We start from the raw sequence: 27,892 nt of genomic DNA, 5'->3' as shown, positions 1-27,892 counted from the left end.
TATTCATGATTATTAAACAAGAATCCAAAATCTACACCGTGACCCACTTGGTCTGATTCAGTAGGTGACCTGAGAATAGAATAATGCTACATTAACCATGTTTACAAAATTTCAGTGAAAAGATTCTGATGATAATAGTATGGAATCTTTCATCTGCAAGGTTTGCCAAGACATTCTAAAATGGCTTTTAAACTCACTCATATTATAAAGTGATATTATATTTTCAAAATGACACAAATTGTGAGGTCTTGTACTATTACGTTCCTGTTGGAATAATTCATTGAAAACCCTTGAAGGATTTCCCAATTCCTCCACAACAACCGCAGCAACTGGCCCTACAATGTTTGGGGTATCATAATAGTTATTGTTATTCTGTTCCTTATCCAATTCTCCTAGAATATACTCATTCATTACAGCATGAGCCATGTTTGTTTTGCAAAACATAACCTACATTTAGTGTCACATCAGTTTGTGTGTGTTTTATTCAAATATTCGCGCCATCCGAATATTCAAAAGTATGCGCCAAACAGACACAGGCACAGTATACATACAGTACGGAAACTTGGCTATACCCTGACGCCAAAATCCGCCATCTTGTTAGGAAGCGCCGCATTGTAATAGTATTGATGGTAGGTTCGGATCACTTTAATGATCCGGATCAATTAATCTCGTTCACTGCCACGAGCCAATCAGAAGACCAGGATTGGAACTTCCCAAGGTCACGTGACGTGTTTAGTATTGGTGTCATGTAAAAAGCATTGGTAAGATAGGCATTTGATTACAAGTTTCCATTCTGTATATATTCTGTGACACAGGTGCACAGGTCACAGACGAGTTCTCTGTTCTGCGGTCATAAAATTTATCATAGTTTATAGAGTATTTTATTTTAGCCTAATATAAATTTAAATATATTATTCTTAATTTTAGTACAAATACAAAAATGGAGTCAGAAGTAAGTAGCCTACTTGAAAATTGTATAACCGTTGAAACACAATCGATACTAATATAACCTAAAAATTAGTACCTATTTCAAAAATACATTATTATTATGCAATTCATGTTAAATACAGGTTCCAGAGCATTATTGAATATTTAAGCTACAACAAAATAATTATTCACTTATTCATAAGTGCTTGTAAAAAGTTTAATAGATGCATAAAAACATGGACTCAACTTGAGTTTATTCTCTAGATAAAACAAGTTGAAACTTTGACAAATTAATATCTGAGGCTCAACTCACACTCACGCGACTCAAGTCGAGAAGAGACTCGACTCTAGTCAAGAGCATATGTTTTCAAATGGTGACACTCACACCAGTCGATTCTAGTCTCCGCAACTGTCACCATTTGAAAACACTTGCTCTCGACTAGAGTCGAGTCTCTTCTCGACCTGAGTTGTGTGAGTTGAGCCTTAGTAGTCCATGTTTCCAAGCTGGGCAAAATTTCAATTTATCTATTGAAATTTTGTCTAAACCTCAACTTTTGTTATTCAGAGAATAAGTGTAGCTCAAAACTTATTCATTGTTCGTGCAGAATTCAAATGGTTGTGACATCAAGGAAGAAATTGAGGCATTCCTGAATGCTCCGATGTAGAGTATCGGCTTGAGGAAGCAGTAAAATAATTGAAACATAAAAAGCAGCCAATACAATGATAGAACACAATTTAAGATACATTGATCAATCACATTTTCTAATGTAAAATTTACTATTTTACAGATTTTAAACTACTATTTTATTCTTCTTGATCCTTTCCGAACTTTGATATATTAACACACTATATATTTCCTTAAGCTATCTTTTCTCTATGTTTGCACCAAGCAAGTGCTATCATTGTCATTGATCAGAATAAGAGTAGATTCATCTCATCTGAAGAAGTGGCATCAAATGGATTGGATGTTGGCTTCATAGTTCAGAGACCTGGGTTCGAATCCCGGCCTGGACAATGTATTTTTCTCAGCCACTCTCATGTTTTTGATGGACACGATTATTGTCGATCCCGGCTGCCTGGAAACAGTAGTTAGGTCATGTAAGAGTCCCTGAAATTGATCATTTATCTTATAATCAATAGATTAATCTCATTACTAAAATTGATTCTCATTCAATTCATTCTGCGAGTTTTCAATAATTTAAGCCTCTTTGAAATGTTTTTGGTACCTGGAACCATTTCAATTCATTGCAGATGTCCACATGTGACCAGGGGACAGATTTACCATCACAAGTCTCAGAGCACTATTCATTGAGTAGTAAATCAGATTCCAGGTTGACTAATGCCATTGAAAAGGAAGTGTGTGGTAAGCATAGTGATAACATTGTTGATGTGTAGTATGTAATTCATAATATCTGGTATTCGCAATTCTTATTTGAATTAGCAGCTGACTATAGGGTGTGCAAACTTTATGGTGACATTCACCTTATAAAATCAGTGGAAATGATAGGAAAGTATTGTTGACATGTCTCCATTAACCAATTCCTTCCAAAATATTAATGTGTTTCAAGTTATCACTATAAATCTGATCTGATAGTTATTAATAGTTGTTTCCTGTCACTGAGCAGCAGGGGCGAGGCGTGACTTTTTGGCTCAGTCATCTCCAGGAACAATTCAGTTGAGAGTTTGAATGAAAGCTGCACCCCCTCCCCTACTTTAAAGATAATGTTCCATTTTGGACGATTACTTATCGAGAAAGATGACATCTAGTATAAGATAAGCTTACTATTAAAAACCCTAGAGTTGAAAACTATAGAACTTGGCTAGATCTCAAGCTCGGAAAATGGCCCTCAAATTAATCAAAAAAATGAAATTCTTTATTCTATAATTGATTCATACAACAAGTACACCAACAAAAATGACAGGGAGAGAAAAAATAAGGAAACCTTGTGCTATTCCTCTCCCAAATTTAGAAAAGGTTACACATAGTCCGAAATAGGTTTATTCTTTAGTTGTTCACGTTAGTACTTAGTTGTTCACTTCACTAAATTTTCAGTTCTTAATTGTTTTCACAAAGTAGATTTTTAAATTTAGATGCTTCAAAACCAAACATAGAAGAAATAATAATAATTATTATCAATAACAAATTGCAAACAAAATAATTATCGTATGGTTTGCAACACTGGCGCGGAACAGTGGAATCGCAGAAAATAGCGATGTCTTTGACCGTTTACTCCACCATCGTTTATTTGGAGAGGGGGAGTGATGATGCAGAAGAGTGGTGGTAACCAATGCTGAATAGCATTACTGGAATCGCATATTTTTGAGAATCACATTGAACGGATGGAACTGATGATGCAGTAGTCTAAGTCGAGCTTGGCGCGCTCGCAAAAAAATGTTTCTCTTTTGGTTTCTTCACCTTTTTTGTATTTATTTTAAATATTTTCAATTTAATAATTGAAATAAACATTACATATCAATTTATGTCCAGTCATCGGCGAATCCAGAGATGACTTGACGCCTCGCCTCTGCTGATCTGGTGAACTGTGTTGGCGAGCTGAGGGGGGGGGGTTGGCACCTGGGTGTGATGGTATCACTGCATATATGATCAAGGACTCTTTGGTGTATTTGAAGGTCCCTCTCCTACATATCGTCAACTCAAGCATATTGCAGGGGGTCTTTCCACATGCCTTCAAGCTTGCCAAGGTTTTGCTCATCTACCAATAAGGGTGAGTTCAGTAGTTATAGGCCTATTTCTCTATTGAGTATTATCTCAAAGATCCTGGAAAGATGTGTAAGACTTCAACTTTGTAAATGCTTTCAACACAATGGATTGCTTATTGATAATCAGTTGGGGTTCAGGAGTTATCTCACCATGGATGATGCACTGTTTAGCCTCACAGACCAGGTTCACCAGTTAACTGATAGTACATAAATATCTTTATTTGCAATCGGGGCCACGCCCCATACAAAGTCACAATCATCATGATACAAACAGACAAAATACACAAACAATATGAAAACATTGATTATAATTACAAACAGGATAACACAATTCATTCAATTGAGTGAAACGTCATGATTAAATTGCTGCGATTGTTAAAAAGGCTGACTGCCGGCTCAACCTGTTACGCTTAGTATCTCTGATCTTATTTTGAGCGCCTCTACTGTAAAATTGTACACAGAATTTATTTTTTCTACACTCAAGTTGGATAGCAGTACCATTACTTTATCTGCGGCATTTACAATATTCTGAGTAAATTTGGCAGTGAATTGCCTCCTGATGTGGCAATACATGAAACATACTAATAACAAATGTTCTACCGTCTCATCAGTTCTAAATATGCAGATTGGACAGTGCTCTTTGCAATTTATCCAAATACCCTTCCCTTCAACATACAGGTAAATACTCAGGTCACTAGCCAATCTTAGTTGGGATAAACAACGAATCTTCGAAAAGGCCAATCTAAATCTGAACTGCTCACCTAAAATGAAATTTGGATTCAACTGCGTGTATCGAGAGGACTGGGAATCGATGGCTCTACCTACATCTAAGTTGTACAGATTACCACAATATGCTTCTATAAGCTCTTCAGAGTGTTGTTTCAAAGCATTCACATCAATACTATAATTCATCCACAAATTTTCTGCTGAGGCATTGAAAAACTGGCTTTTTAGTGAATGTACCCAATTGAATCTGAGCTTTGAATTATCAATTCCTCCCCGCGCTAATTCTGATACCATAATATCGTAGCACTTCCTAGGGTATCTACTATTTGGCATTTCCAGTATTCGATTCAACCATTTGACGGTTTTACAGAACACAATAAAGCTAATTTGAACCTTCCTGTCTCAATACGGATTGCCCAGTTAGGAGTGCCGCCATTCAAGAAAAGTAAACATTTGAAAAATTTACATTGAATTTTTTCTATGGATTCTATGCTGAACAGACCCCATATTTCAGAGTTATATAATACAGTCTCGAATAACTTCATTTTACTCTCCCATGTATTGCATTCCGCCTTAGCCAGAGCATATCTAATAGCTGCACCAATGCTCTTTGCCTTTGTAGCCTACACATGGATGAGCAAAAATAATTGAATCTACCTGAACTGTAGAACTCAACCCCCAAGTATTTATACGTTTTTGCGATTTCTATCAGTCTTGTCCTTGGTAGTAAAAAGGTAAAAACTTCCCTAATCTTCCTTTGTGGAAAGGTATCACCTTTGTCTTATCCGTATTTATTTTTAATTGTATGCTCTCACAGTAGGTCTCCAAGCACCGAAGTTTTCTACGCATGTCTGAAGGACTGTCAGCCAAAATTACAATGTCGTCCGCGTTCTGGAGCATGAATACATCAAACTGGCCATTCATATTTACACCGTGTAAACCCTAATTCCAGAAATAACCCTCTATATCGCTTACATAGAGAGAGAAGAGCAGCGGACTGATGGAATCGCCCTGCAAAACACCCCTCTCCACAGAAATGATATTATCACTTACTTTTAATATTACATGGCTATACAAATGATCGAGCAATCTGATAATTTTACTGCTAACTCCCATGCTTCCAAGCTTGTACCACAATTTAGAGTGGCGGACATTATCGAACGCAGCCTGGAAGTCAATAAATAGTGCAAATATATTCCTATGACGCATTTCAACATAATTTGTTATTACGGAATGCAAAACAAAAATGTTGTCTACTCAACCCCTATCCTTTCTGAAACCACATTGGCCTTCTGGGAGCACGTTACACATTTCTGCCCACGTCGCAAGTCTAAGCTCCAATACTTCTATATAATAAGAGAGAGTAGTGTTGTGTTTGTTCGCATCAAAACATGTCAACTTGTGGATTGCATACCGAAAAAACGGGAATGATTTAGATCTCCAAATTTTGCACATAGATTCTAAATATATCAATCTCGTGCACCTGGAAGCCCAAATTTCAATTTTCCTTCTAGATTTTTCAGAATTAATGTTTAAATTTCATCTATGCTACCGTACATGAAGTCCCATAGGCTACATTGTTGAAACCCAGAAGTGTGTTTTTTTATGAGGTTATAATGCTGTTACAAGACAGTCATTTAAGAACGGCCGTGTAGCGTAACGGTAAAACGCTCACTTACAGAGCGATAGTTCCTCGGTTCGAATCCCGATTCTTCACTATTTTTTTTTTGTTCTTAGTTTTTTCCCTCGAAACATATTATTATCAATTATTTTTTGAAGGAATTTGTTTTCATTATAATTGAACTTGGATTTTATCAAATAATTATTTTTAATGTAAAATTTTGCCACCAGTACAAATGAAATAGAGATAGTCTTCATGCTGTAGGCCTATCATTGAATTTCATAAGAAAAACATGAATAGATCACAATAAAATGAGTAATAATTTATATTCTTCAGTTATAATGTACTATCAGACAAATTCGCAGTGAAACTAGTATTTTAGGTATCTTGTTTGGAATTGGGAAAACAAAAGGCTGCCTGATTCAAATTGAGAAGGATCTAATCGATACAGTACTAAAATTTATTGATGTATTGAAAAAAATCAATATGATTCTCTGAGGTTTTCAAGTATTATGTCTTCTTCAGTTTTCTATACTATAATAAAGGAAAGAACTGGCTTATACACGTAAGGAATAGGCAATTATGTTTGACGCATCATCACATCTGAAATACTCAGCTGATTAATTTGAAATTTTTCATATAGATTCTTAATTAACCGAGGATGGTTATATGCAACGTTAGTAGACAGAAGGTTGATCACTCACAGGTGTAAGATTCGAAGTGGAGGGGGGAACGCCAGCGTGACGTCACGTGTAGTAAAAATGTGATGGAGTAACCATACTGAGCATACAGTTTATTCACTGTATCTTCAAATAAATCGTCGTTTATTGCCCTCAAGATTGACCTAGAATTTAAAAATTCTCCATACTTATAGCGAATGAATCACCGATTCTAATGATGTTGTTAAATATTCCAAGTTCATTCAACTTGTATGAATAAAATGAAGTTGAAAGATTTCAAGAGTCTAAAAACGTGACACGAAAAAGTTAATAAGCTGGAAAAGCGTTAGTAGACAACGTTATACTATTGTAATTTCAGATTAACGCATGAAAAATATTGAAAAATTAATGAATTGCAATAAACCGATAAACCGATCCCGATAAATTTCATTCATATAATGCACTGAACACATGCTGGTATTGAGCATATGTTCTACGAGAATCAAAATATCTCATCCCCAAAATTCACAAGCTGATGTATAGTCAAATTACAAAATATAAACACGACCTAGAAGATGAAGAAAGCTTGAGGGTTTGAAAAGGGAAGTTAGGAGGTGGGGTTTTTGCTTTTATATGGCAAAATGCTTGTATTATTTAAATGTTTTGATAATTATTGTAAGGCAGAAACAGAAAGCTTGCATGTCAGAAAATGTTTGTGTTATATAATTTGACTATACGTCACCGTATGATTTTCAAGAATGCGATATTTTGCCTTCTCTGTACTACAGCCTACGTCACGGCTGCAGTTCCCCCACTCCAATTGCATTTCAACTAAAATACTATAGATGAGTGACCAACCTTCTGTCTACTAACTTTGGGTTATATGCCTATTTTCAGTTCTTCAAGATTTCATTACGTCAAGTTTTCAATTTGTCATGCTTCCAGTTGTTGTATAGAAGCAGCTGAACATTTCTTTTGAAAGGGACATTAGATGATTGGTATGATTGGGGAAACTATTCGAATAAAAATAACTGATTTTCTTTCGCATCAAAACCGCACCGATTTCTCAAACCGTTCAAAAGTTATTCTCATTCAAAGATACTGATAAATCATCCATCATCTTTACTACAATAATGGAAAGAACTGGCTCATACACGTACGTGATGTAGGAAAATTATGTTTGACGCATCATCACGTCTAAACTACTGGACTGATTGATTTGAAATTTTGCATAAAGATTCTTCATATACCGAGGATGGTTATTGGCCTAAAAGTCAAGTTTTTATTTTGCAAAGTTTTAAAATAGTTCCTTGCGAAGCACGGGTTACCTACTGGTTTGTAAATATTTTAACCATAATATTTAAAAGAGAAAAGAGCTATCTTTCTGTAATTTTTCGGATCCTTACAATCTTTCTTGTGAAGGAGAAATACTAAAATATTGAACCATTCCTTGGGCATTTTATCTTCTTTAAATACCCTACTTTATTTAACAGTCTTAAAACATGATTTCTCCATTGCGGAGGGAGGAATTTGAAAAACTCATAGGTAATGCCATCAGTTCCGGGAGCTTTTTCTGAGCTTAATATTGCAAGTACACGACTCAGTTCATTCATAGTTATTTCTGAATCTAGACATGGATGAGCTACGTCTTGAAAAGTTGGTACTGGAAAATAAACATCACTATAGTAAGCAAAAACTCAGACCAAGTTTGAAAATCAATCATATTAACTCTCACAGGCTTTCTATGGAAGTATGCTTCTGCCTTCCAAAATTATTTTACATTTCTACAGTTGGAAAATTTATCTCTAATATTATTAATATATATAATTTTCTCATTATAAATAAGTGTTTTGTAATCCTTTCTTTTGGTCAAATACGGTAGGAGGACATCATTAGAAAAGTTTCCTTTTTTAGCAGCTCGAAAAGCTTTACGGACACTCTTTTTAAATGTAATACATTCATAGTCAAACCATGATTTATTTTCATTTATTCTGTAATGGGTATTCTTAACAAGGGTAAGTTGTTCAGCAGCTTGTTTTATAACAGACAACAGATAAGAATAGCCACAGTCAATTTCGGCTTCATCAATATTTAATTCGGTATTAAAAGACAACATCAAGCTACGAAAAGCTGACTCCTTGTCTGATGACCAGATTAATTTTTTGAAGCCTACCCTGTCTGTATAAATTAGTTGTTTATTTTCAATAATAAAGCTAGTTTCAATTGTAATTGGCAAATGATCAGATGAGAGAATAATCTCTTCAACCTTCATATCAATTACAGTTTCAGTGAAAATACTGTTGACCCATATCATATCAATCGTACTCTTTCCTTGCATACTAACAAATGTGAATTCACCACATGAGTCACTCCTACTTCTGCCATTAATAGTATTAAATTACTTTCCATAATTTTCACTAACAATTTCCCTTGTCGATTTGTAACTTTATCCTTAGCCTGTCCAGTTGATAAGATATTATGTGTTTCAAATACGGTATTATCTATTGAATTATTTAGTTCTCCAATTCTACAGTTGAAGTCGCCCCCTATGTACACAGGTAATGATTGAATAACGTGTATGTTACTCAGAAAAATTTTTTTCAAGAGATTCAATGCCTTTTTGAACTTCATTAGGACTGAAATTTTCTAGTCCAACTATTAAAGTAATTTTTATCGAAAGCAGTTAATTTCACAAAAACAAAATAGTCGTTACTCTCGATCACCGTGTACTCAAAGAAATTCCTTACTAACAAGAGAAATCCCCCACTAGCTCTACCGGATGAATTGTTTCGTTGCTTTTCTCTGTATAATATTAAATGAATCATATCCTGTAATTTTACCAACATCATTGCTTGACCAAGTTACGCAAAATCCCAGTACACTAAACTTATTGAAAAAGTTCAATTGTGCTTCATCCATGCTATATATATTAGAAATTCCATGAAAGTTCCAAAAACTTATACGAAGATTACTATTACCTTCTGTGGTGGATCCTCCACTACCCTCGGCCCCTGCACAATCCTTATGCAACGCTATATCACTTTGTGCTCGTTATTCGTTCGCCTTGCTTCCGCGCGCTATCCAGCTGCGTATGTCGCCGCTCTTCGTTGGGTGCTTCCCTCTTGTTCTTCTGCTTGGTGTTGCTACCGTCTCCTGAGAGGTGTTATCGTCGTCGTTGCCGTCGCTCGTCCTCTCTCGGAGCCGTCACTTGTTCACCAACCGTTAGATGCTCCGCAGTCGCTTGGATTGCTGCTGCTGCTGCTGTTGTGGCTGCGCAGCTGGACTCTCCAGTTGTTGAACAGGGCTCTCAAGTTGCGGCTCTCTATTGTCCAGTTGTTGTTTTGGACTCTCCAATTGTATCAAAGCTCTCTCATCTCTGATAGATGAGGGGTATTCACAATTCAGTGTCTGAATATAAGAGACACCATGCTGTTCTGCTTGTATGCCAGAATATCCAGTTTTATTGTGATCACTGTCATGATTTTCTAGAATGTGATTTTTTAATAGTTTTATTAGTTTTGGTTTACCTTGATGTCTATTAAAATGTGAACCGTGTCGAGTATAATCTGTAATGTCAAAGTTGCTCAAGTCAAGAAATTGCGTATTGGGCATTTTTATTAATTTCCTCATGCATCATGAGTTGAGTTTATCCACATTCACATTCATTAACGGTTTGTCGTATCTGAATGGGATTGATGATTTGACTACTTTGGTGCGTCTAGCAGTTTCACTTATTTTACTCAAATCAAAGTTCGTGGGTTGAACTGTTTTATTAACGACGTCATTTGTACCACCTAAAATTACTACCATGTCATTCAGGTTAAAGTCCTTTGCGAGAAGGTCAATGTCGCGTGTCACTTTGTTAAAATTGCATCCTGGCTTGGACATTGCGGTTGCTTCAAACCCACTTCCCTTCACCTGCTCATTCAAGTCCCATCCAATGTCTCTCCCATGACTATCAGACACAATCAGTACTCGTTTTACATTCTTTTCCATATTTTTTACCGTTGATTTCTTCTTATAATCGTTTACCAACTTTTTATCTCGTTTTTCTTCAACTTTATTGGCTGTGTGTTGTGATTTACTTTTAAGGTCCGACAAAATATCAAAATAGCTATTAATTGAAACGGTATTACTATCTAATGGTGTCCTATTGTGTTGAGTGTCGCCTGGAGAGTAAAAGTTTCTGAAATCGGCAATATCAGCCTCTAAAGTGTCATTTTCACCCCTTAAAAACTATTGTCTGCGTCAAAAACCTCTATTGATGTTTTCAAGCTGTCAATAGTGGAAATCAGCTCTATTCTTTCATGCTCTCAGTGCTCTCGTCCCTCCCGCAGTTTCCTCTCAAGTTAATCAACTCTATATTTAAGCACAATTATCTCTGTGTTCCTGTCCCTTGAGTCCTCAAAGCCCAAGAAATCACTATCAAGAGAAGATTGGGTGGAAGACAGAAACATATTATTATCCATATCGATATCAGAATCCGCACTCATTATATCATTCGTGATGATGATCAATCAGTTGCAAATATAGATGTTGTAAAATGATAAGAAACGAAAACAAAAGCCACAGGAGAGCTGTTGAACGATAACAGTCGTGAATGAAGTACAGAGTTCAATCAGATATCACCTCAAAAAGAAAAGAAAGACGCTGTCGCCGCTGCAACAGGTGTATCGATAGTACGCATTCTATTGCCGCACTTTGTTCAAATTTTAGCGCCGGTAGTTCTCATAGAAACGCAACACGTGACCAGTCTATATAAACAGCTGTAGGTGCCGGCTTTTTGACTGCTACCCACCCCACTCACTGTTATCTCACTATCACTACCGCGTCCTACTGCCTTAAATAAACAGATACATTATTGTCTTAAAGTACGGTAGATCTCTTAACGAAAACAATACAACAAGCGGAAACTGGCAAAAAGAAAGATGGCTCGCATCTATGAAAGAACAGTGTCTATGTTTCACTTTCAGCAAGTCAAACCACTCACCAGCTCACGCAGTCCGAATACAAACAAAAGGTACCTCACAACCCAACTAAACCATAGACCAACTCGTTTTACGAATTTGCAATTAACCACCAGAATTACTAAAAACACGGAACAATTCACTCATGCAACCAGCAGGGCAGCTCAGTGCTACCAACCGTTAACTGATAGTAATAAAAAGGCTCTATTAGTTTTTATTGATCTTGCCAAAGCATTTGATTCTTTGGATTTGGATAGGAAGATGCTTCTGAACAAGCTTTAGTATTTTGGGGTGAATGGAAATGCCTTGGTTCAGGAGACAGGAGTTACCTCTCTGATAGATTTCAAACGGTGTCAGTGAATGGAGTTGAGAGCGTGTCAAACTCATAGATTACGGTGTAATTCAAGGCAGTACACTAGGGCAGATGTCTTCAGTGTGGCTGCCCAGGGGCTTAAGAAAGTCAAGCAATGGTTTGACGACAATAAGTTGTCTGTAAATGTTGGCAAAACTAAATACATGGAGCTGGCCCTGCGCACTCATGGTGATGTTCATGGCAGGGTGCTGCACTTGCATTCTAGTACATATGTTGCTGCAGAGGGCTGTCAGTGTCCAGTTATTGAGCTGGTCACAAATACAAGTATTTGGGGGTTGTTTTTGATAGCCGGCTCTCCTGGTCGGCTCACACTGCATACATCAATGCTAGGCTGAGAAAGTTTATTTATGTGTTCTCTGTGTTGTCCGAAATCCTCAACCATGGACAGTTGAAAATGGTGTATTATGCATCAATTTGTACAATGCACTCTTCAATTTGGCATTATAGTCTGGGGAGGTTCCACAAATGCTTCTGTAAAGATTTTGTAAAAAACCCAGAAGGCCATTATCAAGGCAGCTCTTTGTGTTCCGATTCGTTACCCCACAGAAGCGTTGTCCAATTCATTTGAAGTTCTGGACTTGAGACAACTTTTTATCAGGAACCTGCTTTTGTTTGGTTTTAAAAGAAATTTTAATATGTTGCAACCTGTAATCCATGTTTATCCAACTCGATATAGAATTAATGTCGGCATAACTGTTTCCCCTTTCTCTAGATCTGCATCAGCATCCAACCCCCACCATCTTATCCATATTATTTACCAGATTTGCGTACAGTTCTACCAAGCACAAATACCTACAAAAGAATGCTTACACTTACCTCATGGCTAATTGAAACTGGTAGAGAATCTTCTAAAAACATCTTAAGGTCAACCTACACCACTAATATTTAAAATTACACTTAGTAGTTTATCCTCCCTTCTAATGTACTTTAAGGCTGTTCAGTACACTTTTTTAATTGGATAATCTTTTTCAATATAATTGTTAAGATTATTATAAGAGTAAATAAATTATTATAAGAGTTAGAAAAAGTGGCAACTGAAATTTTTAAGTGATCTAATAAGCGAGTTATGGGTTGTTGAAAGTGCTAACTCCGTTTTCTTTCCAGATCATAAACGGTTTCGAATTTTCCATTTGAGTTTTTTTAATACATTCAGTGCATCATTAGCTTTGTTCTAATATGCGTTTTTTCGCCAAAATAAACAAGTTATCAAATTTACAAAAAAACGTTATTTTTTTATTTATGATCGATATGGGGAATAAAATGTTTTAGTTTGGAAAGATACATTTTTTGAATTTTTAAGAGAAGTTCGGTTAATAGAGTCGAAACCGTTTATGATCTGGAATGAAAACGAAATCTGGAATCCGGAATCTCGTTTATAATACTTTATAAACATTATATTATCAACATAGGCTACTAAAAAATGGGTTCATAGTCAGTTATGTTATGAGGCTGTGATTATTCCAAGTTTTATAGGTGTCCATTACATTTATTGTATTTTTTTAGGAAATAAAGCTTGATTTTGAGTTTGAGCTACTAATGCTCAATTGAGTTTGAGCTACTAATGCGCACAGAGAGACTATTCTATATTAGGAATGTAAAGAGGGAAGCCAGGAGGGATCAGAGAGATTGGATAAACAAGCAAGCGCAGAAAGCAGAAGATGCTGCCAAGAGAGGAGATCTGAAGGAGCAGTACAGTACAGTACCACCAGACTGCTAGGAAAGAAGAGACCCATTAAAGATAAGCAAGGTGTGTTACTTTCATCACAAGAGGAACAAATGAAAAGATGGGTGGAGCACATTGAAGAAGTTATTAAACAGAGTGCAGAATGGCAGAGCCATATTTAGCTTTCATCGACTTTGAGAAGGCTTTTGATTCCATTGACAGAGAATGCATGTGGAGGATTTTGGAAATATATGGCATTCCACCAAAGATCTTGAATCTAATTAAGGGCTTGTATGATGGCTACAAATGTCAAATAATTCATGATGGTTTGTTATCAAACCCAATTGATGTAACATCTGGTGTAAAGCAGGGCTGCATTCTGTCACTCATCCTCTTTGTTGCTGTGCTAGACATGGTCATGAAAACATCACTGAACAGAAGGAGAAGAGGTATTCAATGGGGGATGCAAAACAGACTTGAAGACTTGGATTTTGCAGATGACCTTTGTCTTCTGCCACAAAGACACAGTGACATGAGAGAAAAGCTGCTGGCACTGAGTGAGACTGCTAAAAACGTAGGCCTGTAGATTAATGAGGCAAAAACGAAAGAGATGGTACCTACTCAATATTCATGGAGGGGAAATTTTGAAATAAATAGATAGATAGATATATATTGATAATTGTTACTAGGCTGTTGCCTATGGTAACATTTACAAAAATTGACAATAAAATTAAATCAAACTTAAGAGATAAATAATTATTTAACAGTTCTGCATCAGTATAATCAATTACAAATACAGTATCAAAGAAAATAATATAGTATATATTAAGTCATCAACATTATACTAGATCACATTAGCAATACTGGAGGAAAGAAAAGATGTTATTTGCATCCATGTGGAATGAAACTTATCATAAAAGTATACCATGAAATGTTAAACTTCATAATACAATACAATAGAGGGTAGATGGAATAGGTAAGGAATAAACTATGAAGGTGGTCTTTCAATGGGAAGAGAATAGAGAGGGTGGACTCATTTGTTTATTTAGTCAGCATGGTAAATCCTGAAGGAGGTGCCGACGATGATGTCAAAACTCGCATCAGAAAAGCAAATGGGGTCTTTTCACAGCTGTATGTAGTATGGAGGAACAATAAAATCTCGAAACAGACGAAGCTACGAATTTTCAATTCAAATGTGAAGTCTGTCCTCCTCTACGGTTGCGAGACATGGAAGGTAACAGGTGTAATCCGTGAAAGACTCCAAGTCTTCATCAATCGGTGCCTGCGAACGATTGAGTGCGGGTGGTGGCCAGATATGATTTCAAATGAAGAGCTCTGGCACAATACAGGACAGATGCCCATAGACATTGAGATCAGGAAGAGGAAATGGAGGTGGATAGGCCATACTTTGAGGAAAAGAGATGGAGCAATAGAAAAGGATGCTTTGCAGTGGAATAATCAGGGGAGAAGAAAAAAGGAAGACCAAGGATTTTATGGAGGCGAACAGTGGAGAAAGAGCTTGGCAAGGTGGGAAAGACATGACGAGAGGTGAGAAGGATGGCAGATGATAGAGAGGGATGGCGGCTATTCGCCAATGCCCTATGCTCCAACCAGAGTTACAGGAATTAAGTAAGTAATTTCAGTACTGTTTATTTAGACTGATATTGTATTTGTTGGCAAAATATTTGACCGAGTGAAGTGAGGTCTAAGATTTAAGTCGACGGTTTGGCATTTCTCTTAATGTTTAAATGTTAATATGTTGCGCATTTACGGCGAAACGCGGTAATAGATTTTCATGAAATTTGACAGGTATGTTCCTTTTTAAATTGCGCGTCGACGTATATACAAGGTTTTTGGAAATTTTGCATCTCAAGGATAATATAAAAGGAAAAATGAGCCTCCTTCATACGCCAATATTAGAGTAAAAATCAGACTATAGAATTATTTATAAATCAGCTGTCGAGTGGATTATAAATCGCATGCCATGACGCATGCAATTCAATATTTCAATGTAACTTGGTAAAACATCAGCAGTTGTGTAGATTATGAATTGCATGCCTCATTGAATGCAATTTTTATGCAGTATTAAATAGGATGCAAAGAATTTATAACAGCTTGTCTGGGCGCCTAGATGTCTTCTGGTTTTCTCGCGCTAAATTTCGGAAAGCGTTATATATGATAATCCTATACTATTAAACGAGCAACTTCTGTTAATATGTTTGGATGTTTGTATTTCACCGGATCTCGAAAACGGCTCTAACGATTCTCACTAAATTCAGAACATAGTAGGTTTATAATATAAAGAGGTGGGTGGGTGTGTGTGTGTGTATGAGTGTATGTGCGTATGTGTACACGATATCTCATCTCACAATCAACGGAATGACTTGAACTTTGGAACGTAAGGTCATTACAATATAAGGGTCCGACACGAACAATTTCGATCACATGCAATTCAAGATGGCGGCTAAAATGGCGAAAATGTTGTCAAAAACAGGGGTTTTCGCGATTTTCTCGAAAACGGCTCCAACGATTTTGATCAAATTTATACCTAAAATAGTCATTGATAAGCTCTATCAACTGCCACAAGTCCTATATCTGTAAAAATTTCAGGAGCTCCGTCCCATCAATGCAAAGTGTGATTTTAGATTCCCATTTATCAGGCTTCAGATACAATTTAAATAAAAAATTTCAAGTTGGAAAGATTGAGCATGAAAATCTCTACAATTAATGTTCAGTAACATTTTCACCTAAAATTGAAAATAAAGTGATGATTCAATTGCAAACTGTTGGCAACTGTTGATTCTATTAAATCAGTATAAAGAGATAGCAGACTTCGTGTGTCTCCAGCGTTATTGTTCTGTCACCAGCTGGCAGATCTTTGAATATTAGACTTGAGATGCGCTTAAACACGTGATCAGGTGCGTCAGGTGATCAATTTTCATAACGGCAAGGAAAGTTGTGTGAGTGCGCCACGCCAGAATTTTAATTTTTGAATTAGATGGCATTTTTGTTGTTTGTATTATTCATTGCATAAGTTCGTATTATTTTTATCATTATTTTTCTTTTCTCATTTGTATCTGTACAATTTTTATTGTTAAGGAGACATATTTGGGGAAACCCGTTGTCTCCATTGTGAATATTATAAATAAATAAATGAACTATTGATTGCGTGCAATAACGCATGCAATTAATAACTAAAATAACATAGTATTGTCTCTCGAACATTCTTTGCTTTGAACTCTGGCTGTCCAGTTGCCAGTATGTCTTGAAGTAGATTTGCTTTTGATGTTAGCATTTTTGATACACCAACCTCAACAGCCATTAGCCGTTTTCACACAGATATCTCGCCGACACGACATACAGACAGGATTTACTCTGATGGTCAGTATAAGAGGAGGCTTCGGTTTATAACCGCGCGAGGTCTACTGTTCACAGAACTACTAGTTTTTTGTAACTTGATAATAGATTTTTAAAATGTACAATCGTTATTTTATTTGTTTCATTATATCCCTTCAAAAAACAGTGTTGCAAATTTCTCCACCTCTTCCTCCTCTTCTGCCTCTCCTTGACCTTTCCCATTCTCCTTATGTTCTATTTCTGGCTTATCTCTTGACTTACCAAAAATTTCCTTATCTACTAAATTTACTTATCATTAAATTTACTCAATTTTGTCTTGACTCTGTTCACAAAACTGGAGTGAATCACATTTTATGTTTGATTGTATTTTAGGTGGTGGAGTAGCCGAAGAAGTATTAGTAAGGTTGGAGGATTCGTTTGAAGGCAGCAATCAACAGAAGTTATGTCCATACAAGGTTAGAGGAGTGTTTCTGTTTGAAAGCCATTTCCATTTGCTTATAAACTGCATTCGAGATTATTTGTAATTTCTTGTTGTCAAGTGGAATCTTGTTAACTGCTGTGTACCATACATATTTTCGCTTCCAACTTCCAACTTTTGAACTTTGTGTCTTCTAATTATAATGTTTTTCTGTTCTGTATAGAATCTATCATCAATTTTTGAAGGATCTGTTCCCATTATTTCAACTCAAGTCATTCATGTCTCAAAAAGTCATAGTGAAAACATCTCTTCCACAGAATATACATATTCATATTTTATTTATTTAGTTAGCTGGTGTTACCTGTGCTCTGCAAGAATCTGTTGAAAGCGCAAATGAATTGAATTCAGTTTTATAGTTACTTGCTTTTAAAAATATAAAAAATTGTAATATTATAACATATAAAGACTCTGGTTAAGCGTTTTCTCCTATATAAACATTGTATTACAAATTAAATAAATTTGTTTTATTGTGTACGTTCTAGGAACAGTAAATTAGACCTTGAAGACCTTGACATTCTTACACTGCCTTCTATAGGCCTATACTTATATCAATTGCTAGTTTTTGTTAAACTAAACATTCATCAATTTCACTTGTGCACAAATAACCATGAGTACAATCATAGCCATCTCTAATACAAGGCCCTGGCCTACGATATTGCAACATCGCAGTATAGGCCTAGAATTTAATACATGATTGGTGAAGAAGATTTAAAAAATACCAGCCAATCTTTTCCACCAATCATGTATTAGATTCTAGGCCTACACTGCGACGTTGCAATATCGTAGGCCAGGGCCTTGTATAAGAGGTGGCTATGGTACAATACGCTCCGTAGAAACCTGATTGCCTACCCAATTCATAGGCGCACATTCATGGAAAAAACTCCCTTTTACGCCGGAATGAGATTTTACAATAAACTACCAGCAGCCATTAGAGACATAAATTCGGTAAAATTTTTCAAAAAAGCAGTCAGAAAATTTCTAATTGAAAAAACCTTGTACTCCATTTCACAATTTTAATTTAGTAGAATAGATATATTATAGACAATATAAACAATTATTTTGTATACATTAAGGCATTATATGTATAATCATGCATTTTTTATTATTATTTTACTTGACAATACTGTATAGTAATTATTATATAATAATTTAGATTTAGTAATATTGACATGTCACCAGTCATATGAGTGAAACTAAAAAATTGATGTGATGTGACAATGAATAAAAAAAAATTGTTCCAGTTCCAATCATAAATTGTTCCATCACGTAACTGGTGCCGATCACGTGACTGGTTGTTCCCATGGAACACTACTTCAGATCTTCGGTTCAAGTTTTTGGCGCGCACTTTTGAAACTAATTTCCACCAAAAAGTGTCGTAGAGTAACTGAGTAAATTATCAAAGGCCGCTTTGATAATACACTACTATAAATTATCATAATAATAATTTCAATTATTAAATTAATTTCATTATTTAGAGCAAAAGTACAAATTTAAATCAAGTAGCTGGTGCACGGAAATATTCTACGAGGGTCATTCAATAAGTAATGAGACAAATTACTTATTTTTAAAAACTGCTGAATTGAACCATATGAAACTTTCAGGACATGAAGTTGACAACCTTGCCATGACATCTGATCAGTGGTTCTATCGAATTTTGTAAATATTCATGGCTTATTTTAGATAAAGGCTGGAGCGCACAACTTGGCAACGTCGCAGTCAAGCTGAGCTTCCCTGCACTCTCACATTCACAAACTGTTTCGCTTTTCTACTGTCATCCATCCGCTGTATATGTCCATACCATTTAAGCTGCCTCATTTCTATCCTCACACTTACATCTCTCATGCCAACTTCCTCTCTTATTCTGGTGTTTCGTATTCTATCCCTCCTTGTCTTCCCCAATGTTTTTCTATGACATTTCATTTCCACCGTTCTTATTTTATTTTCATGGCATGATCTCATGGGCCAGCTTTCACTCCCGTACAGTAAGATTGGCTCAATTATTGATCTGTATACCTGGTTCTTTATCCTCTTACTGATCTCTTTCTTACCAAATATACAGTCTTTGACGGCATAGTAAGCACAGTGAACCTTTCCTTACCCTGTTCAGCACCTCAACATCTATTTTTCCATCCTCAGAGAACCACGCACCCAAATACTCATATTTCGACACCTGGTCAAGCACCTCTCCGTCAACCCTAATTTCCACATTCTCTCCTCCTACCTTTGAGACCACCATCACTCTGCTCTTCCTTACATTGAGAACCATTCCTTTTCCTTTCAGTTCTTCTGACCATTCCGTCACAGCTTGCTGGAGTTTTTCTGAAGACTCAGAGATCAAAACAATATCGTCAGCATATAGGAGGGCTCTTGTACCAATTGGCCTCATATTCCAATATCCTACTACCATGTTCTGTGTCCTCCTCTTGCATATCTTGTGTATATCATCCATCACTAAGATGAATAGGAGAGGACTCAGCTGTCTCCCTGTTTCACACCTTTCTCCATTTGAAATGCTCTTGATACATCTCCTCCAATTCGTACTTTGGCTGTCATTCCTTCATTTACACTTCTGATGGCTTTCACAAGTTTGGGAGGTACTCTTCTATTACTCAACACCTTCCATATCCACTTCCTTGGAATTGTGTCAAATGCAGCCCTCAGATCCAGAAAAGCCAAGTAAACATTCTTCCCTCTCTCAATGAATTTCGAACATATATTTCGGAGAGATGAAATATGCTCCTGGGTCTGCCTACCTGGTCTGAACGCCGCTTGTTCCTCTTCCATATCCTGTTCCACTACCCTGCGTAAGCGTTTCTCCAGAATTACTGTGCCCTTTATCAAATACCAATACTGAGAAATTCAATTCAATTATAGTAAAAAATATATAATATTAACTAATAGACTAATTTTAACTTTAGCTCTAGGAGTTTCAAGTATAATGCCTAGCTTGGAAATATACTTCACTGTACTTACTTTCTGTGTCTGTATTTCCTACAAGCAATTTTAATGATCAAATGTATTTCATTAATAGATGAAAGTATTCAATAGTACCTTCTAAATGTAAAATAAAAATATGAAAGTCGAATATTGTCTTCTTTTTAAGAAAATTCTGAATTTAATGCATTCGCTTTTTGTACATCTATAACTAACTATACACCGTAATGATAATCGATAGTTCAATAATATCTATCAAATGGAATATATTGTACTACCATTTAGTTTTTGTTTGTAATAATATCCATCAATTTATATTAAAACACATCATCAAGTACCCTACCCTTTATTATTATTTTTTCTTTTAAAACAAGACTTGTTTCAACTCATCTTTTTTATTTAGGAAAAATGGCTTTAAATGAGTTGGAAATAGTCGTGTTTTGGAAGAAAAAAATACAAAGAGTACGGTATTGAAGATTTATACCATGTTTTAATAATTTCAAAGTAGCCTTATAAAGAGAAGTGGTAATTCATATTAATAATGAATTAATAGGTTATTGAAAGAACAAATTGCTGGAATATTTTTGATAATTCATTCAACTTTGTTCATTAACTCAATTATATCTAGGCATAATAGTATACAAAAAATCACAGAAGAATTGATAACCATTAGAAATAGTTTAATCTATCTTCACATATCTCTATGGGTTTATAATAACATTATTGACATAAATCAAATACTTACTATCCCTACTAACAAATGCAAATGATTTCACAATATACAATAATACAAATGATTCTACAAAATACAATTTTTCTAATGGTGTAATATATAATGTTTATTTCATATAATGCATATCAAATAAAGCATGGTCGGCCTGAACCACACGTTGCCATATTGAACATGTTCCGGCCTTCTATCTATAGTAGGCTATGAAACATCGCAAATTGACTCAGTGAACAATGGCAAGTCTGCTTGAGAATTGCACCGTGCCGTGATCAGATTTGACTGTTTGTCATTTTGACTCTGGCTCATATTGGTGGATTCATGTTTCATAACACATTCTTTTTGAACCGGGTTTCTTTGTAAGCGTCCGTGAGTAATGTAGGCACCCATCTTGCACAAGTTTTTTTGTACTGCAGCTTGTGAATAATGCTATGGACAGTTCCAACACTTGCATTTAATTTTTCACTTATAAATTCAACAGTGATACCCCCGCCTATTGTCCCGGATTAACGAATAAATTCGAGATTCGAGAGAGGAAGTCCCAACTTTGACTGGTCATCAACTGCGTTGATTGTCACAAACTTTTGGAAGGTCACTTTGAAACTGTTCTACTCATTTGTAAACGTTTGAACGATTCAAACAATGATCTCCGTACATTTTGAACATTCTTTTGTGGATTTCACTACCTTTCTCACCTTCTGCGGCTAAAAATCTGATCACAGCACGTTGTTCTTTCACGGTGCAATTCTCAAGTGGATTCGCCATTGTTAACTGAGTCAATTTGCGATTATGTTTACGAAATACGGTGGAACAACTGGTCAGATGTCATCGCAAGGTTGCCAATATCATGTCCTGAAAGTTTCATATGGATCACTACATTAAATGCTGAGCCAATTGAAAAGGTATTTAAATTTCATCCATTATCAAGAGATGAGTTGTCAAGAATAATAAAAAATTTGAATAACAAAAAAACAGTAGGATTGGATGGGGTCTCAAGCAAAATTTTAAAAGAATGTGAAAATGAATTACTGGACCCTTTATTGCATCTCCTTAATACTTCACTAGAGCAGGGTATTTTCCCTGATGATCTGAAACAAGGAAAAATTTTGCCAATTTTCAAGAGCGGTGATTCTGAAAGAGTTGAAAATTATAGACCCATTAGTATTCTAAATGTAATAAGTAAAATTTTTGAAAGAGTAGTTTTAAATAGGCTATTGATGCACCTGGAAGAAATTAATTTCATATGTGATGAACAGCATGGGTTCCAGAAAGGGAAATCTACTAAGACTGCAATAGTATCCCTTGTTGAAAGACTAATAGATATAAAAGATTCAGGTGAGAAGGCAGCCGCAATATTTCTTGATTTATCCAAAGCTTTTGATTGTGTGAACCATAGAATATTATTGGAAATACTAAAAACTGTAGGTGTGAATGGTATAGAATTAAAATGGTTTGAATCATATCTCATAGGTAGAAACCAGTGTGTTGAGCTTACCAAGGTGGATGGGAATGAAATAGTAAAAATTAAATCTCAAAAACTGGAGGTCCAGGCTGGAGTACCTCAAGGCTCAATTCTGGGTCCCTTACTGTTTCTGTTGTATGTGAACCAATTACCAAAAGAGTTAAAAGATCACAGAGCTCTGTTGTTTGCTGATGACACATCGCTTATCTTTAACAATTATTTATTAGATAGTCTAGAAATAAATGCTTTTACTGGAGTACAGTCAATTGTCCAATTCTTGAAGCAAAGGCAATTAACAATAAATAGTAAGAAATGTCAATTCCTACAATTCAAAAGTAAATATAATTCAGTAGAGGATAGAGAAATAAATGTGTTTGTAGAGGAAAATGAATTAGACCAAGAAGAGAAAGTAGCATTCTTGGGAATTTTATTGGACAGGAAATTAACATGGCATCCTTACATTGAGAGGATATGTAATAAGATATCATCTGGGGTATTTGTCCTGCGGCAGCTTGCTAGGCTGAATGATAAAAAACTGATCACAGCACGTTGTTCTTTCACGGTGCAATTCTCAAGTGGACTCGCCATTGTTAACTGAGTCAATTTGCGATTATGTTTACGAAATACGGTGGAACAACTGGTCAGATGTCATCGCAAGGTTGCCAATATCATGTCCTGAAAGTTTCATATGGATCAATTTAGCCGTTTTTGATAATGAGTAATTTGTCTCCTTACTTATTGAATGACCCTCGTATAACATATATGTTGGCTATAACAGATCAAAGAATACTTTATAGGTTTTAGGTTGACTATGTTGTAAATGGAAACATTTTATTATTATCAGTGCCATTTAAATCTATTCAAATCATAATGTTGGTCGTAAGATGACAGCTTGGTTGGGGTTGGTTTTGAAATGATGTGGAAAAAGCAGAAGATAGGTTGTTTTGCCTGCGCAGAAAAGCAAGCAGACAACAATTCAATCGACCAATGAGAGCTCTTCAATTTGGAACTGTTACAATTTACTAGGCTTCGACTGTGAGGCAGGAATTTGTTATCTACTGGAACAAGTTTCTGGCACAGAATCTGTCAAAATTGTTCCTATGGGACGCAGAACTTTTTACCGGGAAAATATTGTGAATCGAACAATTTACTCTTCATGTTCCCAAAATGGGCCCATTTTCAAAATTATTATTAATCGATCAATAAAAATGAAAAAATGAGCAGTTGAGTAACATCTGAATTTCTGTTTTATGAATTATTCAAAAACCGGGTACTTATCAAAACAAAACTGGGTTACAATACTGTTTTACAAAAACAGTATTAAAAAATCACTCTGTAGTTGAATGTAGGCTATTGGATTTTTGCAATAGAGCTTTTGGGTAAATACCACTTTTCATTCCTTCACATTGTATTCTCATCTTATGTTATAAATAAAATAGGAATTCACCTCCCTACTGTTATTCCAACCCTTCCACAGTCAAGTCTGCTATAGTGAGGTCCAAGCTATAATGATAATATTTTATCAATTTTGATGTAGCTATCCTTATCTATATTTTGACAATGCAGATCCTTTTTCAGATCCACAACTTTGCCAGAACGTTTTTTACAATGTAGAAATATAATTATTCAACAAACAAATTGCAATAGAGATCTTTGGTAAATACCACTTTCTATTCCTATATTTTGTATTCTCACTCTACATCATGAAAAAGCTATCCATCCACTGTTATACCAACACTTCTACAATTTACAGACTGCTAGTTACCTAAATTATTGCCCTCATAAACCACTATGAATAGTGTAGTCCATGATAATAATGATACTAATAGTCCTGCCATTGATTGTGAATGTGTATGTGTTGCAGATGGCGACAGTTACTGTTAAAAAGGAGGAGGAGGATGATGATGATGATAGCAGCCAGCAACCAGCTGCAGTGGAAGATGATTGCAGCCAACAAGATTATCTAATCCCTGGCTACAACATGATCTTCATCAAAGAGGATGCATATGGTGAGATGCATTCTATTACTACCCGATTCTTGATTAACCAGGGTCTATACTCCTTGCTTGGGTGATTAGATTGTGGCCAGCTTTCTTACATAAAGTGGTTGATGTCTGGGAGTGGAACTCCTGTGTAAATTATACTCCTGAATGGACTGTCTGCTACATGTCAACCATGCACATGTGTAGAACAAATTTGTGGTGTGTTAGATGAACTGTGTTCAGACTATCCCATAAAATCGCATATATCAATCTAAAGATGTTTGCATACAACTTGTTACAGATTTGAACTTCTTTAATCTCATTAATTATCTCTCATAACTAATATCATTGTTGCTCTCTCTAACTAAAATTATTATTGTTCTATTCTACTAAAGAAAATTGATGAGCATGTCATTGGTTTATCATCCCTTACCTATAGTTATAAGCATTGTCAGCACCACATTGATTGCTATCCCTGTCTGTTGTTAGAAAAAACAGATAACTCTTTCTTTTCATACCTCTGCACCGTTCCAAATAATTTTTGGCTATGACGAAATATAATGAATACTAAAATATTCTATTACAATAATTGAAATGTATTATTGAATCATGGCAAAAATATTCTCTTGACAAGGAAGATATTTCAGTTGAAATTTATTTTTATAAACAATCAAAACAATTATTGTATTAGATATGCTGGGAGGACTTGAATCACAGCTATCTACTATAGGAGATTGTAACAGAAAATTGTTAACTGTTGTCCTATCATTTCCACTCACTTAATAATGTGAATGACACTATATATTATCCGGTTTTCATAGTTTACAAGTTGCATTATTGATGATTACAGACGAGCAAGAGGCTGAAGGAAGTTCAGTGATGAGCGAACCAGAGATGTGGCCTTCAAACTGCAATACATCTGGCCGAGACTATGCAACAGAAGTGGGTGGACTGAATGAGCATTCAATCTCTCCAGTGGAAAAATGTACCGAGACATATGTGGCTGGAAAAAAGACCAAGCTTTACAGCTGTGCTCACTGTAGCTATAAGACATCAAAGTTTAGTCATTTGAAGATACACATTAGAAAACACCCTGGAGAAAAACCTTTCAGTTGCGAGTTTTGTGAATTCAAAAGTGCTAAGTTAGGTAAGTTGGAAGTACATATCAGAACACATACAGGAGAAAAACCTTTCAGCTGCGATATTTGTGACTACAAAAGTGCTAGGTTAGATACTTTGAAAAAGCATATCAGAACACATACTGGAGAAAAACCTTTCAACTGCGAGTTTTGTGATTTCAAAAGTGCTAGGTTAGGTGATTTGAAAAGACATATCAGGACACATACTGGAGAAAAACCTTTTAGCTGCGAGTTTTGTGACTACAAAAGTGCTGATTTAGGTAAGTTGACAATACATATCAGAACACATACGGGAGAAAAGCCTTTCAGCTGCGAGTTTTGTGATTTCAAAAGTGCTAGGTTAGGTAATTTGAAAGCACATACCAGAACACATACTGGAGAAAAACCTTTCAGCTGCGAGTTTTGTAACTACAAATGTTCTGAGTCAAATAAGTTGAAAGTACATATCAGAACACATACAGGAGAAAAACCTTTCAGCTGCGAGTTTTGTGACTACAAAAGTGCTAGGTTAGATACTTTGAAAGAACATATCGCAACACATACTGGAGAAAAACCTTTCAACTGTGAGTTTTGTGACCACAAAAGTGCTAGGTTAGGTGATTTGAAAATACATATCAGAACTCATACAGGAGAAAAACCCTTCAGTTGCGAGTTTTGTGACTACAAAAGTGCTCATTCAGGTAATTTGAAAGAACATATCAGAACACATACAGGAGAAAAACCTTTCATCTGCAAGTTTTGTGACTACAAAAGTGCTAAGTTAGGTAATTTGAAAGAACATATCAGAACACATACAGGAGAATAACCTTTCAGCAGCAAGTTTTGTGATTACAAAAGTGTTACGTTAGATCTTTTGATGATACATATTAGAACACATACTGGAGAAAAACCTTCCAGCTGCGAATTTTGTGATTTCAAACGTGATAAGTTATAGGTAATTTGAAAGCACATAACTAAAAAAATACTGGAGGAAAACAATTGAGCTGCGAGTTTATTTAATTCATTTATTTAATCATTCAGGATTACACAACTTGAAAAAAGACAGAAAAGTACCACATGCTTACACCCAAAACGGTTCCAATTCTAATTTATACAACAATCCAAATGTAGCTAGGTTATGTGTCACTTCAACATATCTTCAATTACACAGTCAATTTACAATTAAAAACACAAAAATCATGTCAATCATAAATTGAAAAAATACTTCTAAATCAAATTAAATCAATTAAAAATATTCAGAAAACTCCAAACTTTAAAAAAACATATTTGTTTTTTTGCAAGTTTTGTAACTACAAAAGTGCTTAGTTAGATACTTTGAAAGCACATACTAGAACACATACAGGAGGAACAATTTCTATCTAAGCATTTATAATGTTCAACTACCACAGCATCAACAAACCACAGCTCCAACACAACACAGCTTCAACAAACCATAGCTCTGATTACAGAGAAATCATAGCTCACTAGACATCTTAAGACACACACTGGATAAAGACTCCTCAGCTGTGATTTCTGTGACTAAAAAGCAACACGAAAATCAAATCTCAACACTCATCTAAGGACACACACTGGATGAAGACCCTTCAGCTCTGACTTCTGTGACTAAAAAGCAACACAAATGACACACCTCATCACTCGTCTAAGGACATACACAGGAGAAAGATCCTGATCACAGTTCATGTGGATAAATAATAAAAAAGTAATAAATTCACCATTATGATTCTAAACAAAATTTATAATCTCATCTTATTGCATTGGAAATCTTGAACTTTATCACTTCTTTTACCGATTGTAAACATATTTTGAACTTATGATGAGTTGTGTATAACATTTAGGAAGGAAAATTGATTAAAGCCTACTTTAATATAGACTAGTAAAGATAATTTTTAAAAACACTAATAAAGTTTGAAACATCGGTTTGTCTTTCCTCGGGCTCCTCGCGGTCCACTTCCAGAACTTTCGCAGACCTCTTATTGGGAACCACTGATCAACATACTTATGCAGAAAGAAAAAAATCAATTTTATTGTACTATTTCCTTATCCAATTTTTTGCATCCAACTTCTAATTATCTAATTTCAAAATATTTTTGTAGGTCAGTAACTAAGATTATATAAAATAATAAATTTAATTCAATTAGACACCAATAACCCCATTT

General features: G+C 35.5%; 1 protein-coding gene across 3 annotated transcripts; it reads left to right on the top strand.

The window, feature by feature from the left end:
• Positions 1-797: 797 nt before the first annotated feature.
• Positions 798-27,651, top strand: LOC111064250 (gastrula zinc finger protein XlCGF57.1-like). Of its 3 annotated transcripts, XM_039420954.1 has the most exons (6): positions 811-952; positions 2,179-2,290; positions 3,416-3,653; positions 17,387-17,469; positions 24,480-24,624; positions 25,448-27,651. In XM_039420954.1, the coding sequence occupies exons 3-6, from the start codon at positions 3,611-3,613 to the stop codon at positions 26,539-26,541; spliced, it is 1,365 nt and encodes a 454-aa protein (XP_039276888.1). In that variant the 5' UTR covers positions 811-952; positions 2,179-2,290; positions 3,416-3,610; the 3' UTR covers positions 26,542-27,651. The 3 variants fall into 3 exon arrangements, with proteins under 3 accessions (XP_039276887.1, XP_039276888.1, XP_039276889.1); XM_039420953.1 differs by lacking the exon at positions 3,416-3,653 and having other exon boundaries at positions 798-952; XM_039420955.1 differs by lacking the exons at positions 2,179-2,290; positions 3,416-3,653.
• The last annotated feature ends 241 nt before the right edge of the window (positions 27,652-27,892 follow it).

This window comes from Nilaparvata lugens, chromosome 2 (assembly GCF_014356525.2).
Source record: "Nilaparvata lugens isolate BPH chromosome 2, ASM1435652v1, whole genome shotgun sequence".
Classification (NCBI taxonomy): domain Eukaryota; kingdom Metazoa; phylum Arthropoda; class Insecta; order Hemiptera; family Delphacidae; genus Nilaparvata; species Nilaparvata lugens.
Note: the sequence above shows the minus strand (reverse complement) of the source record. Positions and strands in the feature narration are given on the sequence as shown.

Coding starts and splice junctions, on each gene's coding strand:
- LOC111064250 (XM_039420953.1), top strand. Junction 2,291..17,386: donor CATTGAAAAGGAAGTGTGTG/GTAAGCATAGTG, acceptor ATTGTATTTTAG/GTGGTGGAGTAGCCGAAGAA. Junction 24,625..25,447: donor CATCAAAGAGGATGCATATG/GTGAGATGCATT, acceptor TGATGATTACAG/ACGAGCAAGAGGCTGAAGGA.